Here is a 17,004-nt window from a genome sequence, read left to right as displayed (position 1 = left end):
TGGAGGGACAGATGGTGGTGGACTTTGCAAAGAGGATAGAAATGGCTGTAGTCAACACTTACTTCCAGAAGAGAGAGGAACATAGAGTGACATACAGAAGTGGAGGTAGGAGTACCCAGGTGGACTACATCCTATGTAGACGAGGTCATTTGAGAGAGATTAATGACTGCAAAGTGGTGGTAGGAGAGAGTGTAGCCAGACAGCACCGCATGGTGGTGTGTAAGATGACTCTGGAGGTCAGGAGGAAGAAGAGAGGGAAAACAGAAAAGAAGACCAAGTGGTGGAAGCTACAGAATGAAGAAACTTGTGAGAAATTTAGGCAGAAGTTGAGGCAGGTCCTGGGTGGTCAGGATGAGCTTCCAGATGACTGGGAAACTACAGCAGAGATTATCAGGGAAACAGGTAGGAAGGTGCTAGGTGTGTCATCTGGAAAGAGGAAAGACGGTAAAGAGGCTTGGTGGTGGAATGAGGAAGTACAGGAATGGGTCCAGAGGAAGAGGTTGGCTAAAAGGAAGTGGGATGTAGAAAGGACTGAGGAAGATAGACAGGAGTACAAGGAAGCGCAGCGTAGAGTGAAGAGAGAGGTGGCAAAGGCCAAACAGAAGGCTTACGATGAGCTATATGACAGGTTAGACACAAAGGAAGGAGAGAAGGACTTGTACAGGCTAGCCAGACAGAGAGACAGAGATGGGAAGGACGTGCAACAGATAAGGGTGATTAAGGACAGAGATGGAAAGGTGCTAACAACCCAGGAGAGTGTACAGAAAAGATGGAAGGAGTATTTTGAGGAGCTGATGAACGAGGAAAATGACAGGGAAAGAAGGGAGGAAGATGTGGTTGTTGTGGAGCAGGAAGTAGCAGAGATTGGAAAGGATGAGGTTAGGAAGGCTCTGAAAAGGATGAAGAGCGGAAAGGCCGTTGGTCCTGATGACCTACCTGTGGAGGTATGGAAGTGCTTAGGAGAGTCAGCAGTGGAATTTCTAACAAGGTTGTTCAATAGGATTTTAGAGAGTGAGAAGATGCCTGAGGAATGGAGGAGAAGCGTTCTGGTTCCGATCTTTAAGAACAAGGGTGACACGCAGAACTGCAGCAACTATAGAGGAATAAAGTTGATGAGCCACACAATGAAGCTGTGGGAAAGAGTAGTGGAAGCCAGGCTTAGGAAGAAGGTGGGGATTTGTGAGCAGCAGTATGGTTTCATGCCCCGTAAGAGCACCACTGATGCCATTTTTGCTTTGAGAATGTTGATGGAAAAGTACAGAGAAGGTCAGAAGGAGCTGCATTGTGTGTTCGTAGATTTAGAGAAGGCGTATGACAGGGTGCCGAGGGAGGAGCTGTGGTACTGTATGAGGTCGTCTGGAGTGGCAGAGAAGTATGTCAGAGTAGTTCAGGGCATTTATGAGAGAAGTATGACGGTGGTGAGATGTGCTGTAGGTCAGACAGAGGAGTTCAAGGTGGAGGTGGGACTACACCAAGGATCAGCTTTGAGTCCTTTTTTGTTTGCTATGCTGATGGACAGGCTGACAGACGAGGTAAGACAGGAATCTCCCTGGACAATGATGTTTGCGGATGACATTGTAATTTGCAGTGAGAGTAGAGAGCAGGTGGAGGAACAGCTAGAGAGGTGGAGGTTTGCTCTGGAAAGAAGAGGCATGAAGGTCAGTCGTAGTAAGACAGAATACATGTGTCTGAACGAGAGGGATCAAGGTAGAAGCGTTAGGTTACAGGGGGCTGATGTGAAGAAGGTGCAGGAGTTTAAGTACTTGGGGTCAACAGTTCAGTGTGATGGGGAGTGTGGAAAAGAGGTGAAGAGGCGAGTGCAGGCAGGTTGGAGCGGGTGGAGGAAAGTGTCAGGAGTGTTGTGTGACAGAAGAGTGCCAGCAAGACTCAAAGGAAAGGTGTACAAGACAGTGGTGAGACCAGCTCTGCTCTATGGGTTAGAGACGGTAGCAGTGAGACAGAGACAAGAGGCTGAGATGGAGGTAGCGGAGATGAAGATGTTGAGGTTCTCCTTAGGAGTGACCAGGTTAGACAGGATAAGGAACGAGTACATCAGAGGGACGGCTCATGTTGCCTGTGTTAGCGACAAAGTCAGAGAAGCCAGACTGAGATGGTTTGGACATGTTCAGAGGAGGGATAGTGGATATATTGGTAGAAGGATGTTGGAGATGGAGCTGCCTGGCAGGAGGGCAAGAGGACGGCCAAATAGGAGATATATGGATGTCTTGACAGAGGACATGAAGTTGGCTAATGTTAGGGTAGAAGATGTTCATGATAGAGTGAGGTGGAAAAGGATGATTCGCTGTGGCGACCCCTGATGGGAAAAGCCGAAAGAGAAAGAAGGACTTATTGTTGACTTATTATTGATTTATTCTTATCATTTATTATTATTATTGAATTACTATTGATTTTTATTATCATTTATTATTATTATTATTATTATTATTATTATTATTATTATTATTGACTTCCTATTGACTTATTGTTGGGCTTTTCTAAATAATTTAAATTACATGTCAAAGAGGTCTAAAACTTCTACATGTTTAAAAATTATTTAAAAAAATTCTTTGTAATATTTGTCCTGCAACTATGCATTTTTCATTAAAGTTTGAGCTTTTAAGGCTGCCTGTTTCTCTTATTTAACAACAACAAATGATGTATACATATAAATGATATACATATATATTATATATGTATATATATGTATAAATATATATAAACATAAATATATATAAATTATATAAAAGCTACTTAGATGCCACCAAAGGCTATAGAGTGCATTGTCATGTGGGCGCCGTCGATTTCACCAAGATGGCGTCGCGCTCCGCCACCGTCGGCCTGGCTTCCCAAGTGGGCGTGTCTCCTCTAGCAAAATAACTCATTGACCAAAACCGCCCAGTTTCTGGCAACACTGTAAAATGTTGAGATGCATACTCCCACCGAGTGTTGAAGGGTGTGCACTGCACCGTCACATTTGCTGAAGCAACTTTGATCGGTGTAGTTAGGGTGCTGCTGCTTATGTCTGAATAAAGGAGTAGACCAGGGGTCGGGAACCTATGGCTCGCGAGCCATATATGGCTCTTTTGATGGTCACATGTGGCTCGCAGACAAATCTTTAATTATACTTTTTTTTATCATTAGTCCAGTCCTTCTTGGGCGCCATGCGATGCCAGAGGCGCGCAGTGGTATCGGTGCTTGGAGAGAAAAATCTGCGCCAGCGCTATCAGTCACTATTATCTATTATTTCACAGAGTTTATACCAGCTGGAAACCTGTGAATTGCCATGCCTAAAAGTGCGCGCTCCCGTCTCTGAGAAAGAGCGCGGAGTTGCGGGGACGGGATGTGTGAGGGAGAAAGCAGGGGGGGGGGGGGGGGGGGGGGGGCTGAGGTGTTGGGGGGACAGGCAGCAGGTGAATCGCGCAGGGATTGTAAAAACGTAAAACCCGCTGCCCGTCACTCATTGCAGCGTGTGAGTGTGTGTTTGGCTGCAGGTCTGCATGTGATCAATCTGTCTCACATCTACAGAACATTCAGACCTACGATGACGTTTAAAGTCTCAACGCCTGCATGAAGCAGAAACTCACCACGTATCAACCAGACTAGACCATCAGCAAAACTACCACGAGAAATACTCATCATTTATTAGCAACAGAATAACAATGTTATTAAAAAGAATCCACAGACTTATTGTACTTTAAAAATGTTGAAATTAAATCAAATGCACACATTCACTTGTATATTTAGTTTTAAACATATAGTCGCGGACTGAGTTGGACTTGGCTGTTGGGCCGCGTTAAAAGTTCTGGAGTTCATTGACCGCATCAAGCAGAGATCTGATTGGCTCTCAGTTCTGTCACTCAGCCTGTTGTTAGGTAGTTTGGACCAATGGGGTTCAGCTATGGGCCGAATAAGGGAAATGGGAGGGCTGGAGCGGGAGCAGGGGAATATAAAGTTAGGAGAAGCGCTCTCTCTCGTCTCGTGTCGACAGGAGAGATTCAGGAGTTGCTGAATTAATTTTACGGCGTTTGTTGTGGTCTACAGTAATCGGAATAAAGAACCTTAAAAGAGGTTAAGTCTCCGTGCCTCAGTGTGGGAAAGAGACACTACATTATTGTATGGCTCTTTTGAAATTACATTTAAAAATATGTGGCATTTATGGCTCTCTTGGCCAAAAAGGTTCCCGACCCCTGGAGTAGACAATCACAAAAGTGTCTCCGCCTTGTATGGTTTGATTGACAGACACATTCATTCTGCTTAACACGGGTCGTCGGTGCACAGAGAGTCCGGTGTGGTAGATCTGCAGTCAGGACTCTAATGTGCCTCTTCTCCTTCTCAGATTTATGCTTTGAACAAAGTGATGGCCGAGCTGGAGCAGCAGCAGTTTGAGGCTTTCTGCAAACAGATGCAGTCGCAGGGAGAGTAAGAAGCTGCTGGGAAAACAGCAGAAACATTCTGACACTGACGGTGCTGAAGTCCTCATCATCCGCTTTGAAGTTTGAGTCTAAGGAGTTTGTGTTTCTTGTTTCTTGTATTTCATGTAATCCATGGAAACCAGTGAAGATCACAAATCATTTAAGAAAAAAGGTTCAGCGCACTGTCTTGTGGGGTCCAGATGACCCCACTGCCAATGTTAAAGTGCCTAGGATACCACAAGGGTTAAGGGGTTTACCTTGATGCACAGTAGCAGCACATTCAGAATAAATCTCTCCTTGAGGGCTGCAAGCCAAGAAGTAACAATTTTCTTAACCACTTTGAAGTTACTGCTTGTGAACATTGGTAGGTGTAGAAAGAATACGTTTCTTCCATGACCCACTCTGATCCTCCTTTGATCTATTTTAAAATGCAGTTTTTATCCCAAATCAAAAGAACCTGTATTGTTTTCTAGGACATAGATGTGTCGTCTAAAAAGCGAAAGACAAACCATGAGAGTTTACTATTGTTGCAGGTTTTCAACATTGACTTTTACCTTGAGATTGACTTTCATTGACTTCTCCCACTACTTTTTTTCCATTAAAAAAACAGCCACACACAAATTCTGTATTTATTTTGCTGTTCATTGTCAAATGTACTTCTTTATTAAATGATAAACTGCTTTTCTGTTGTCATCACAGTTGTATTGGGGGATGTATAACAGTGTGGAGGCATTAACCAACAGATCAGATCTCATGATGTCAACTACAGCTTCCAGTTTGAGATGCTATGGTTGACTTTTGCAGGTCTGAACAAAAAAGCAGGAAGTCAAGAGTATTAAGTTGTATTGAGTTTTAAGGCAAATCTTCTTTTCCTTTCCACTCGCTATTCTTTCTTTTCTCTATTTCCAGATTATATCAGTTCACAGGTTGATGGTAACAGAGCTCCCAGTCACCCGAACTCCAAACCAACCATCCCAGTACTTGATGTCTTTACCTCCATGTTCAAAGGAGATGAAGCGCATTCCAGGGCCATATTCAGAGAATGTATATTTCATCTGAGTTTTGAGAAGAGAAAAAAAGAATCAGTCCTATATCATTTTTTGCAACATACTTAGAAAATCTTCACTTATTATTGCTCCATCAGTGCTCTCTGCTCTCCTAAAATACCTGTTGCCAGGAGCAGTCGTCCTTCTCAGGGTCAAGAACCACCAGCTCTGGTTTGAACTCCTGTATGACCTCGTGGTTGTCATTTAGCAAATACACGGCCAACTGGTACTCACAGCCACAGTCTGTTCTGCTGCAGTACCTGCAGGACCACTTCGCTTTAGTCAACAGCAGTCTTATGCCAGGCAGAAATAGTCTTCTGAATCTTACCAGTCTTCCACCGTGACCTCTGGCTGAGCGTCCAGTTCATCTGTGGAGTAATCTTCCTCCAACAGATGAATCACCTGCTTCTTTGAACACCATCTGGAAAACAGATGCTTGATGTCTTTACAAGAAAAGCAGCAATTATATCAATTAACTTCAGCTGCTTTTGAGTTGTTGTGTATTTCATTTATAACTTTCTGAAGGCTTAGTAACATACACTCGAAAGGGGGCTTGACCTGACGCAGAGCGCCCACATCTTAAGGGGAGTGCAGGTGTGTCTTCCAGTGTCTTAAGGGACTAGGACAATGGAATGTACCATTGTTGGACATGTGGTAAGTGTATTGTGACGCAAATGCTGTACACGGGGTGTGCAGGTAATAAGAGCCCGTAGGATGCCCACACAAATTATGCTCTGATTGTCTATTTTACAGTTGGAGGAGGCTTGGTGCGAAATGTCAAATTGTTGAAAATTTTGCCCCAGGGTTATTTGTTCACAGCTCGAGTCTGACACAAACACCTTGTGTCATAATTCCGGCCAGACACAAACTGCAATCAATAATTTATCCTCCATTATCAATTTTCAAACAGTTGGCACTTTTGTGAATGAAAAGAGATGTCATCCATACATCGCTACCAAGGTGCTTGTGCACCTGTCCTTTTCGGTTAACCCTTGTGCTATATTAGATGACCCCCCCCCCCCGCCTTACATTGACGTGTTCTCCCTACCATGACAAAGGTGGATAAAGGTGGAAAGATTTCATGTAATCCATGGACACCAGTGAAGATCACAAATCATTGAAGAAAAAAGGTTCAGAGCACCGTCTAGTGGGTCTAGATGACCCAACTCCCAATGTTAAAGTGCCTAGGATAGCACAAGGGTTAAAGTTTAACCTGGGTTAACTGTCAACACATGTGCAGCGGCCGCGTGTTTTGTATGTAGAGCCCAAAAACGGTTGGAGAAACTTGCGTAGCTACATGTGAGCGCGAGAGTTTTAAACACAGAAGCCCGAAATGCATGTTTATGCGCATCTATATAGACTTTTCATAAGAAGTGGTTGCTTGAGTTGTCTACAACTTTGATATTTTACGCGGGCCACCTGGCGGCCCACTTTATTCATGAACTTACTCAAAAGAGGTCGCAAAATATTTCTTCACTTCCTCATTATAGAAGTCATGACCACAGTCCCCCGGCATGTCCTCCACTGTCCACCCATTCCCTCCATTTTCCATCAGCTCCCAGAATGCCAGGTCCTCTAAGACACAAATTCACAGTCAAGCTTTGGGTTAAAGGACCGTCTCAAATGTCATACCAAATGTGAATTCTGTCCAATCTCAAAAGCCAAAGATGAAAGGGTTGTTTTCATTGACAGATCTTCACCGTGGCTTAATATACACTCACCTGCCAGCTTAGTAAGTACACCTGGTTAGTACAATGTTGGACCTTATTTTGCCTTCAGAACTGTCTTAATTCTTGATGGCATAGAGCTCAAATTCTGACCCTACTATCTGGATGTTGCAACAGAAGTGGAGACTCATCAGACCAGACAACATTTTTTCAATCTAGCCTCAGTTTCCTGTTCTCTGCTGACAGGAGTGATATCTTTCTGCTGTTGTAACCCATCTGCCTAAAGGTTGGACATGTTGTGCGTTCAGAGATGCTCTTCGGCGGATCTCAGTTGTGAGCATTGCTTATTCAAGGTACTGTTGTCTTTCTATCAGCTTGAACCAGTCTGGTCATTGTCCTCTGACTTCAGACATCAACAAAGCATTTCCACCCACAGAACTGCAACTCACTGGATCTCTTTTTCTGACCATAAACCCTAGAGATGATTGTGGGTGAAAATCCCAGTAGATTGATAGTTTCTGAAATACTCAGACCAGCTCATCTGGCACCAACAACCACGTCTCGTTCAAAGTCACTTGAATCACCGTTTTGCCCTATTCTGATGTATTCTGATGCTCGGTATGGACTGCAGGAGATCATCTTGACAATGTCTATATGCCCAGAAAACATGTGATTGGCTGATTAGAAATTTCCGTCCACACGCATTTGGACAGAGGGACCAGTGAGTGTAAATAAGTAAGACTATTAGATCTTTATCACCAACCCAACTGTTTGGTGCAGTAAAGTGGCACAAACATTTGCAATAAAAGTACTAAATTTCATACACAAATAGATGAGCTGTTTGTCCAGTATTTGTTGATGATCAACTATGAATGACTGAACAGCTTGGGAACGCCTTGGGATCCTTCCAGAAGAGCTAGAGGAAGTGGCCGGGAGTGGAAAGACGTCTCTATGCTTTGACTGCCCTCGGTCGTAGATGTGGGGAAAAAGATATATGTATGGATGGACGGATCATCTTTTAGTATTTTTTTCAAAGCATTTCAACATCTGTGCATGATTTAACAGATAAGCTTTCAAGTCGGTTTTTGTATTCTAACTCTCGAGTTGTTGGCTAAAAACTGAATGAAGTCTGAAATCTTTATCTGTGAATTCTGCATCTCCACCAATGAAACAATAGCAACAAAAATACAGGAATGACTGTTTTGTTAAAATTGACCAATAAAATCATTGGGGTGAAAAAAAAGGAAGGGACATTGTGTTTAAGTCCCAAAACTTGAGTCACAATTGTGTTTTAAGTCTTCGGCTATGAAATCAAATCATAGTCTGAACCTCATTTTAAGAGTAAAAGGAACAGTTTTCCACTTTCTACCTTCACCGCAGGGGTTTCTCAGAAGGTTTCTGGACATGATGTCATCAGGTTTTAAACAATCTGTACAGAAAATAAAAAGACAAATACAATGACTGGACTCCAATTTGCATTAAGTTTTCTGTTAGCTGTGATATCCGTCTTTTAGAAACAATTTTATGTGAATCTGCACTCTTTTAGCTCTTTAAGTGAATCATAATTTAAAAAAAACAGTATGTAAATTATTTTGAAAAAATTTAAATTAAAATAAAAGGGAAAACTAAGGAATGTTGATTTATTTTTTCATCAATTGTTTCAACTGCAGATGGTGCTACAAAATCTGATTTTTTTATTTTCTGTTCTCTAAGATGTTTTTTATGTCTAAAATCTTTACACAACTTGTTAAAAAACAATCTACTAAATCACACTTTTGTAGAGAAATCAGTGTTTGTAATTTCTTTTTCAACTGAAGTCTCTCAAATTGAGACTGTGTTTAATGAGTCTGCTTCATGATTTATAAGCTATGTTGCAGAGTCCAGACACTAATTCCCCATTTGCCGACTCAGCACACAAACCAAAACCCTGGTCTTTTATTTGCTGAATGGGAGGCATCAAAGGGGTTATAAAGATATCAGACAAAGATTAGAAAAACAGTCGAGGATAGCTGAACATTTTTCTGAATGCTGACTAGATCAAACACAAAATTTGTTTTCATTTGAGCAGTTTTAAAAGCCAGACACTGCAATGAAAATATGTGTTTATTTTTATGAATGACTACAAACTCCAGAGGTTGAGTTTAGTGCTCAAACAGCTGAGTCATCTGCCGACTCAGAGGAGAAAATAGCAAAGCTTTATCTGCTCTCGTCATGCATTCAGCCTTCTAAAAATAGAGGAAAACATAGAGGTCACTTACAGCAAGGAACCTCCTCCGTCTCCCTTCCTGCAGCAAAGCTTCTCCACAGAGAGGCAACCTTGTCGCACACACACTTTTATAGACTGCAAACACACATACACAAACACACAAACTGCCAGTCATGGAAGGGGGTGGGGCCGACCAGAATACTTGGCTGCACTTTGCAGAATCCAGAAATTCATCCGATAACCAAACTCAGCACAAACATCAGTGAAAAACCACGACAGCAGGGAAAGAAAACCCGCAGCTGCATTTTTGTGGAACTAGAGGTTCGAGGCATCTGGTTAGCTGTTTGATATTAAGCTGTAAAGACATACTCTCTTATAAGAGACATTTTCTAATCATTCCAAGGTTTGTTTTAGTAGTTGATTGTTTCTTTATCACTTTTGAATTGGTATAAAAAGACAAGAGGTGAAGTGGGTCACAATTTAGCATAGCACTCTCCCAGAGGCTCGGTTCTTACATTTCTTTTATGTCAGCAAAATTGGGAGCCAGACTGCATGCATGCAGTAGCACAGACTGCAGCAGCTGAGCTGATTTGAGTAGAAAAAAGGAACAAGTCCATCACTAAAATCTGAAACCAAAGTGAATGCAGCGGCTCTTGTCGCTGGTTTTTTAAGGCAAATGTCAATAATCACAGAGGGGGTTGTAACTCAAACAAGGCAGTGCAAATTTACAACTAAAATTAACTCTAAAATCATTCATATCATATTTGAAACAGGCATTTCTGAAACTCCTATTTCATTAGCACGATCCAAACTTTCCCTACGAACCCATTGGATATAAAATGGTCTGAGTTACGGCCCTGTAGTTCATTATCATTCCAGTCCACTACCGACACTGAACCACGGAAAGTTGACTAAACCAACAATAATTTGATTTTGAGTCGCCAAAAGCTTAAGCATTTCTTTGTTATTGAAACCTATCTGGAAATAAAGCTTCACAAAACGCTCCACACCTTTCATCTGTAAACACTGCTTTGATAAATAGACAACTTTTTTTCTTATTAATTTATGACTTTTCTTGTTAAGTTACGACTTTTAAACAATAATCTATTTATTTTTTAATCAGTAATTTAAAAAAATTGTTTGTAAACTGGCCCTAAAACACAACTTAAATAAAAAAAATAATAATTTCTGACAATTATTTGATGTAGTGGGCTTTACAGTGTTAAAACACAAACCTTCTAACAATAGTTTTTAGTAGAGAAAATATGCTTGAGCTATTGACCTGCTAAGCATTACTACAGTCACAGATGATGGGGGGGCTCCAGGGAAAACAAGCACATCATCCGTAAAGAGACGGATGCAGATGTAGAAGCTGCACCCATCCTACGCAGCAGGTTGTTCTTCTGAATTCGGTTTACTCCTAGCTCATAGGTGAAAATAAGTTTAAGTGAGTATACCAAATCTGGGTTTATTCTGAGCCACAACATCAATGGGTCATAACACAGTGAATACATTGCATCAAACACACAGTACCTCCCAATATGGGAGAGAAATGATTCAAGTCAAGAAGTTTGCAATGGCTTCAGGTATTTCCTGCAGATAGTACAGTACAACATTCAGTAATCAACACTGTGCCATAAATAACAAGTGGTGTCAACTGCAGGCCAAACAACAGAAGGAGTTTCAAGAGATATTAGCTGCTAGGGTCGCAAACATGAACAAAACCACAAGTGTTTGGAAAGACACAAGTTTTAGTGCCTTTTGTTGGAGGTGCATTGGAGTCCACACAGCAGTGCAGATTCAGCTGCATGACGCGTCCATCTTGTCTGCTTAAACAGTTTAGTGCAGCACCAGGTATAGTGCATTCCAGTGATACAGCACCCCTCACTGCCCTTGCTCAAATGGGATGTCTAATCCAGCAAGTGGTTTGCGAATGCAGTGAATCTTCCAGTTCCAAGAGTAGGTGCAGGATCTATGCTTCAGAAGATGCCTGGGGTTTGAGTTTGGCTTTTTCCATCGTTGTGGCATATGGGTCAGATCTTTTGAAGAAGCCCATCTGTGGGTAAAAAAACAAATCAAAATCATTTCATATACAACATGTATATATTTCTGGCAATGGATTTAGGGTTATTTTAATTTTAATCTTTATCAACTTTCATCTCATTCATCTAATCTATCTGGCCCAAAACTGTACGGCTGTATAGCTCCAGTAACCCTTGTGTTATCATAGGCACTTTAACATTGGGAGTTGGGTCATCTAGACCCACTAGATAGTGCCCTGAGCCTTTTTTCTTCAATGATTTGGGAACCTCACTGGTGTCCATGGATTACATGAAATCTTTCCACCTTTATCCAACTTTGTCATGGTATGGAGAACACGTCAATGCAAGGGTGGGGTCATCTAAGATAGCACAAGGGATATTGCTCACCATTCTTTTTGCACCTGTAATGTTAGCAGGAGAACTCTCAGCAAAGGGGAGGGGAAGGGTTACAGGGTCAACTGTCCTGCCGCCAACTCAGAGGCAATATTCTAATGAACTATTGCTCCTCTGCAGAATGCAGAACATGTCATAGAAAATTACACCGATTTTTTGTTTAATTTTGGCTAAAAACGGCTCAATCATAACCAAACACCACTGAGGGAATGCTGTGAAAAAGAATAGAACTATTTACAGAATGATGATGTATCAAACTGGTTATGTTTTGTGCCAAAGTCCAATGTTGGTTTAAAGAGTCTCATACAGCTGTTGGTGCAGTTATCAACCATTTCAGTCATTCCTGAATTCTTAATTCAAAAGTATATAAAGAAAAAGGCCCAAAAAAAAATATTTGATGTTATTCTGACTGTGTTCATTGTGGGATCTGCACATTACCTTGTACAGTAAATATATGAGCAGAGCCAGCAACAGCAGACCGACCAGAATAGCCAGGATGATTATCCACACCGGAACCAAAAACAGACTGTCAGGTTTGCTCCACATCACCGTCGCCACCACCTGCATGAAAGCACGTCTGGAGTTTAGAGCATGTTAAGAAAAAAACGTGGTTATAAACAGAGCAAGTTACCTTTTTGGATCCAGACGGTTTAAATTTTGGAGAAATGGAGTACGGCATTTTGGTCACGTTGTAGTGGGCGGAGCACTCTAGTTTCAGCTGGCTGTGACCTCGCTGGAGAAGAACAAAGAGAAACAACCATTGGAGGGAAACACACAAAAAAGGAGTCAGAGAGGGGGAAGTTATTATGCAGTTAGATGTGTTGCAAAAGTATTGCTGGTCTGTAGAATGTAGATTTGTGTCTGTATAAAGATTTCTTATCTGTGGGAGATTTTGGACTTTTGATAAGAAATTTGTGTGTCTGTAAAACTGTTTTGTAACTGTAGAAAAACTTGTCAAAATTGCTTTGTCCGTGTGCAAAATGTCATGCGGACATATGAACACGCACATCTACAATGACAAAACCCAAGTAACAAACACAATTCTTTTGCTTCTCAATTTGTCAACCAATCAGCAGCCAATCAGTGCTCTTGGACCATCCAATCAGATGCATGATATCCCTGCCAAGAAAAAAAACAACCAAAACAAAAGGTTTTACACGTTTTACACAAAGATACAATGCTGGAAGATATAACTAATAATGGTTTACATTTATTTTTTTAGTTGCAGTGTTGTACTGAAATACATCAATTACTATATTCTGGGTCTAGCTTCACCCAGTATGGGTTCTTGGGCAAGATCCTCTGTGCCACTGCCCAACTATCTAACCACAAGGGGGCCCAAGTCTGAGTCTCCCTGTGCTGGTCCCCAGCCCGGATAAAATACAGGGTGTGTCAGGAAGGGCATCCTGCGTCAAACTCTCTGCCAAGCCACCTGTGTGAATCAGTGAAAGCTGATTTGCAGTGGCGACCCCTGAAGGGATGTGCCAAAAGGGGAAAAACAACCAACTGTAAGAAAGTGGACAGTCATTTTCAGCCTTCTCTGTCCTAAACTGCTGTTTTAATCCATTCCTATACTAATTGTCTTCATTAGTTTTGTTTTGAAATTACTTTAAATGTACTTAAATACTGATACTTTTTACAAATTAAGTTAGAAATAACTTTATTTTGGAATTTGCCTTTACTTTTTTTCAAAATGTGTTCTGATGATTTTGTATTCCCAAACATTCATGCAGTTTGTGTCTGGGTGTAGCTACTATTCTCCAGCAGAGGCCAGTATCTCCCAACGGGACATTTTCCTTTTTCAGCTCTCAGAACTTTCTTTCTCACCTCCACGAAGTTCTGAGACCAGATTCTGGAACGGACGGTCAGGATGACACTGCGCCCCCTCTGCAAGACGCCGACGCTACAGTTCAGCTCCCAGCACTCCATCACCCCACATGTCTGCACAGAAATAAGTTTTTTTTTTAAAAAAGGTACAAAGTGAAGTTTTTCCAACACATTTGAAACTGGCTAAGCCTCAAACAAAATGTGGCGAAAAAATATTTTTCCTAGGGGATAAAGTATGTAATCAACCCATACAGTCGTTACATTACTTTTATTAATTTTTGGTGGGAGGGGCGATTATGATACAACTTCAAGTCTCAGCAGGAAGAAAACCCATTTTTTTCAAAAATGTTCTCAGTGTGGACAAAAGTTGATATTAATCTTCCATCAGATCACACCACCTGTGTTTTTTCTTATCTGTTATTTATTTTTGAAGCAGATCATAGGAGTGTCCATATTTTCAATTTTGTGGAGAAGTCAGTGATGAGTGACTACTTGGCTTTCAATGACTTTTAGGCCAGATCCTGGTCTGAGGAGTACTATGAGGAAAGATGAATTGAGATTTTAAATCATCAATTTCTGATGGACACAAACCAGCACTATGTTTCACAACTCAAACTATCAAAGTTTCACATCACAAAAATTAATCAGAGGATTAAAAAAGTGAGTGTTCAATGACATTTTTCATACGGAGGTAAAACAGCTGTCCTGTCAGACCTGATATATCTTTTGAACTAAATCATTCTGTCCGAGTGAAGCAGCTAAAATTTGTCCAACAGAAACTCATCAAGCTGTCATGTAAAGTTATTTATGAACAGATGAGAAACAAAGTAGCAGACATGCTTCAGTCGGAAAGAGTTACAAGTTTACTACAAGGTTGCTGCAGCCTTGAAATGCCAGAGAACCATGGTGAGAGTCATTATCCACACATGGGAAAAAACAGAACACAGAAAACAGAACAGTTGAGAACTTGTTTGGAGTAATCAAAATGACCCGAGTAGACCAAAATGAGCCCAAGAACACAAAAAGGATCCATCCAGGAGACCATAGAAAAAAAAGCAAAACAACATTAAAAGAAGTGGAGGAGACACTTAGCTAAGCCAAATTTCATGACTGAACAGTCAGAAAGAGACTTTTAAACAAAAAATAGATCCATGTGAATTTTCAAGAAGATAGAAAAACACAGAAGAACGCAAAGAGTTGCTTCATATTGTTTCATAAACATCTGGATTATTTTCAAAACTGTTTCACAGCTATTTTATAGACTGATTAGACAAAAAAGAAACTTTTTGGAAGCAATTAGTTACATCTGGAGTCAGACTGATACAGAGTTGTAGGTAAAAAACAGAATATTAGAGCAAAAGGCAAACATGGTGGTGAAAGTATGATGGTCAGGACCTGTTTCAACTTAAAGACCCAAATTACTTGAAATAATTGATGAGGGTGGGGGGATTCTGCCTTATGTTATAAGATTCTCTGGGAACTGGTTTCCTCCCACAGTCCAAAAACCAGTTTATAGGTTAATTGGTGGCTCTAAATTGTCCCTAGAGTGTCCATGTGTGTGTGATTGTCTGGCCCTGCGACAGAATGTTACCCGTCCCAACTGTGGCTGGGACAGACTTCAGCAACCCTGTGACCCCGAAAGGGATACAGCGTTTTTAAAAAATGGAGAGATTCAAAGTAGAATGACTTCAGTCAGTTCAGAAGCCGATTTTCACAACAGAGCAATTATCTAAATACAGCATTAGAACGCTTAAATTATTTCAATTGTTTTTTGATTAAGGCTAAAAACAGCATAATCATATTTAAAAGGATACTGGTAACTATTTTAAAAGAGGTTAAAAGATGATCAAAGTGGGTCTTTATGGTTGCATCAATACCAGGGAACCAACCTCTGCTCATTACTAAAAGTTAAAGTGTTGACAGCATGTTGGACAGTTCCCGTTGATGGTGGTCAATTATTTAGCCATTGCAACCCACGCAGAGGGCTGCAAACGCTCCTACTCGGGAGAGGAACCAGAGTTCAGACATAAAACCTTCTAATTGGATAGAAGAGCAGAAGCTTCTCTTCGGGGTCGGAGTTTCTCCTATCAGCACAGCTCAGATGTACTTCCACATTCCAGTCATTGATGGAAGCCTCACAAATACAAAACTGTAAATCACAGAGGTAATTAACTTCATTTCGCAGGCACTTAGAGCGAGCAGCGGAAGACGCTGACCAGAGCTCATCACATCTGTCTGCATTTCCTCTGTGGGAAGAAATGATCTCATCTGGATCCAAATGTTTACCACACAAAGCTTAGATTCCCAGTTACTCTGCTGTAATGACAACAGTTGCATGAGAACCTGGAGATACCATTTTTTACATCTGCTGCTGACTCACAGAGATTTAAATAAAGAAATACTCAGAAATGCAATTTTAAGCTTAATTTTGTTACACTTTATTTCACAGCATTACCTTATAATTATTATAATAAAGTTGCTTAATCAATTGAAGATGGTTAACGTGATTGATCTCTAATTATTTCACTTCACTTGCCCCAAAAATTGATTCATGATTTTTTTGTAATGAAAATAATTTGCACACATTTTTAACTTTTGATACTTGATCTGTGCATGCTATGATTATTTCTGAAATAGTCCTATGTCTAATTATATTCATGATTGCTCTGATGAAAAAATACTCTGCCTATATTTTTGATACTTGATCTGCATATGCTACAAAGATTTCTGAAACAGTGTTGTGTCTATTATTATTATTAGTTATTTTTAATCATAGTCTTGATTTTTCTAACGATTTGCATGTGCTATTATGATAATTCTAAAATACAGTATGTTTATTTTTACATAATAACTTATTACTTCATCTTTGTCATGTGATTTATTGATACTAAAGGATTCTTAATTCTGTCTAATAAAATGTTATAAACCGGATAATGATAAATTATTTAATAAAAATGGTACGGTAGAACAGGGGTGGTATTATATGAGTTTGCTTCCTTCCACTCCCTTTCAAGTAATCTTTGATATAATGTCTAATTATTCAAAGTTTGATTTGGTTTGCATGAATGGATCACTGCTGATTGTATTGTTTTGTGCGTTATTCTTGCTTTGATTGCTTGAAATAAACCATTCAAATCAAAAATCAATCAAATCACATATCCTCCATCATTAGAAAAATGCCACAAGTACATGATAAAAACACCAAAACACGTTTTTTATTGGAGTGGGTCTTTAAGAGGATGCATTGTCGGGTGGGGGTTTGCAGCTCTGCAGACTTACGTCATGACCAATCCTCAAACACGCTGAGTCAAAGGGCCTCCTGAGGTATTTTTGGGGCACATAGAGTCCCTAAACCACTCATTTAGCTATTCTACAGCAGTGTGTATCAGTAAATAAAATGTGCTTTCAAAT

At 40.6% G+C, this 17,004-nt stretch overlaps 2 protein-coding genes across 3 annotated transcripts in view; both read right to left on the bottom strand.

Moving 5' to 3' along the window:
* Window positions 1-5,033: 5,033 nt before the first annotated feature.
* On the bottom strand, window positions 5,034-9,493 carry LOC101172071 (F-box only protein 2). Of its 2 annotated transcripts, XM_004069036.4 has the most exons (6): window positions 9,384-9,493; window positions 8,495-8,554; window positions 6,907-7,033; window positions 5,787-5,879; window positions 5,580-5,718; window positions 5,034-5,467 (listed from the first exon to the last, which is right to left on the bottom strand). In XM_004069036.4, exons 2-6 carry the CDS (start codon window positions 8,529-8,531, stop codon window positions 5,333-5,335), a joined length of 531 nt encoding a protein of 176 aa, XP_004069084.1. In that variant the 5' UTR covers window positions 8,532-8,554; window positions 9,384-9,493; the 3' UTR covers window positions 5,034-5,332. The 2 variants fall into 2 exon arrangements, with proteins under 2 accessions (XP_004069084.1, XP_020559059.1); XM_020703400.2 differs by lacking the exon at window positions 8,495-8,554 and having other exon boundaries at window positions 9,384-9,485.
* A 1,286-nt stretch (window positions 9,494-10,779) lies between these two features.
* The window catches only part of LOC101170341 (integrin alpha-5), a 51,151-nt gene continuing 44,926 nt past the window's right edge, over window positions 10,780-17,004 (bottom strand). Inside the window, exons 28-31 of the mRNA XM_023955108.1 lie at window positions 13,594-13,707; window positions 12,398-12,499; window positions 12,205-12,327; window positions 10,780-11,387 (exon numbers count right to left, since the gene is read on the bottom strand). Coding sequence (XP_023810876.1) covers window positions 11,304-11,387; window positions 12,205-12,327; window positions 12,398-12,499; window positions 13,594-13,707 — 423 coding nt within the window. The 3' untranslated portion in view covers window positions 10,780-11,303. The remainder of the gene's footprint in view (window positions 11,388-12,204; window positions 12,328-12,397; window positions 12,500-13,593; window positions 13,708-17,004) is intronic.

Source organism: Oryzias latipes, chromosome 5 (genome assembly GCF_002234675.1).
Source record: "Oryzias latipes chromosome 5, ASM223467v1".
NCBI classification, from domain to species: Eukaryota; Metazoa; Chordata; class Actinopteri; order Beloniformes; family Adrianichthyidae; genus Oryzias; species Oryzias latipes.
Note: the sequence above shows the minus strand (reverse complement) of the source record. Positions and strands in the feature narration are given on the sequence as shown.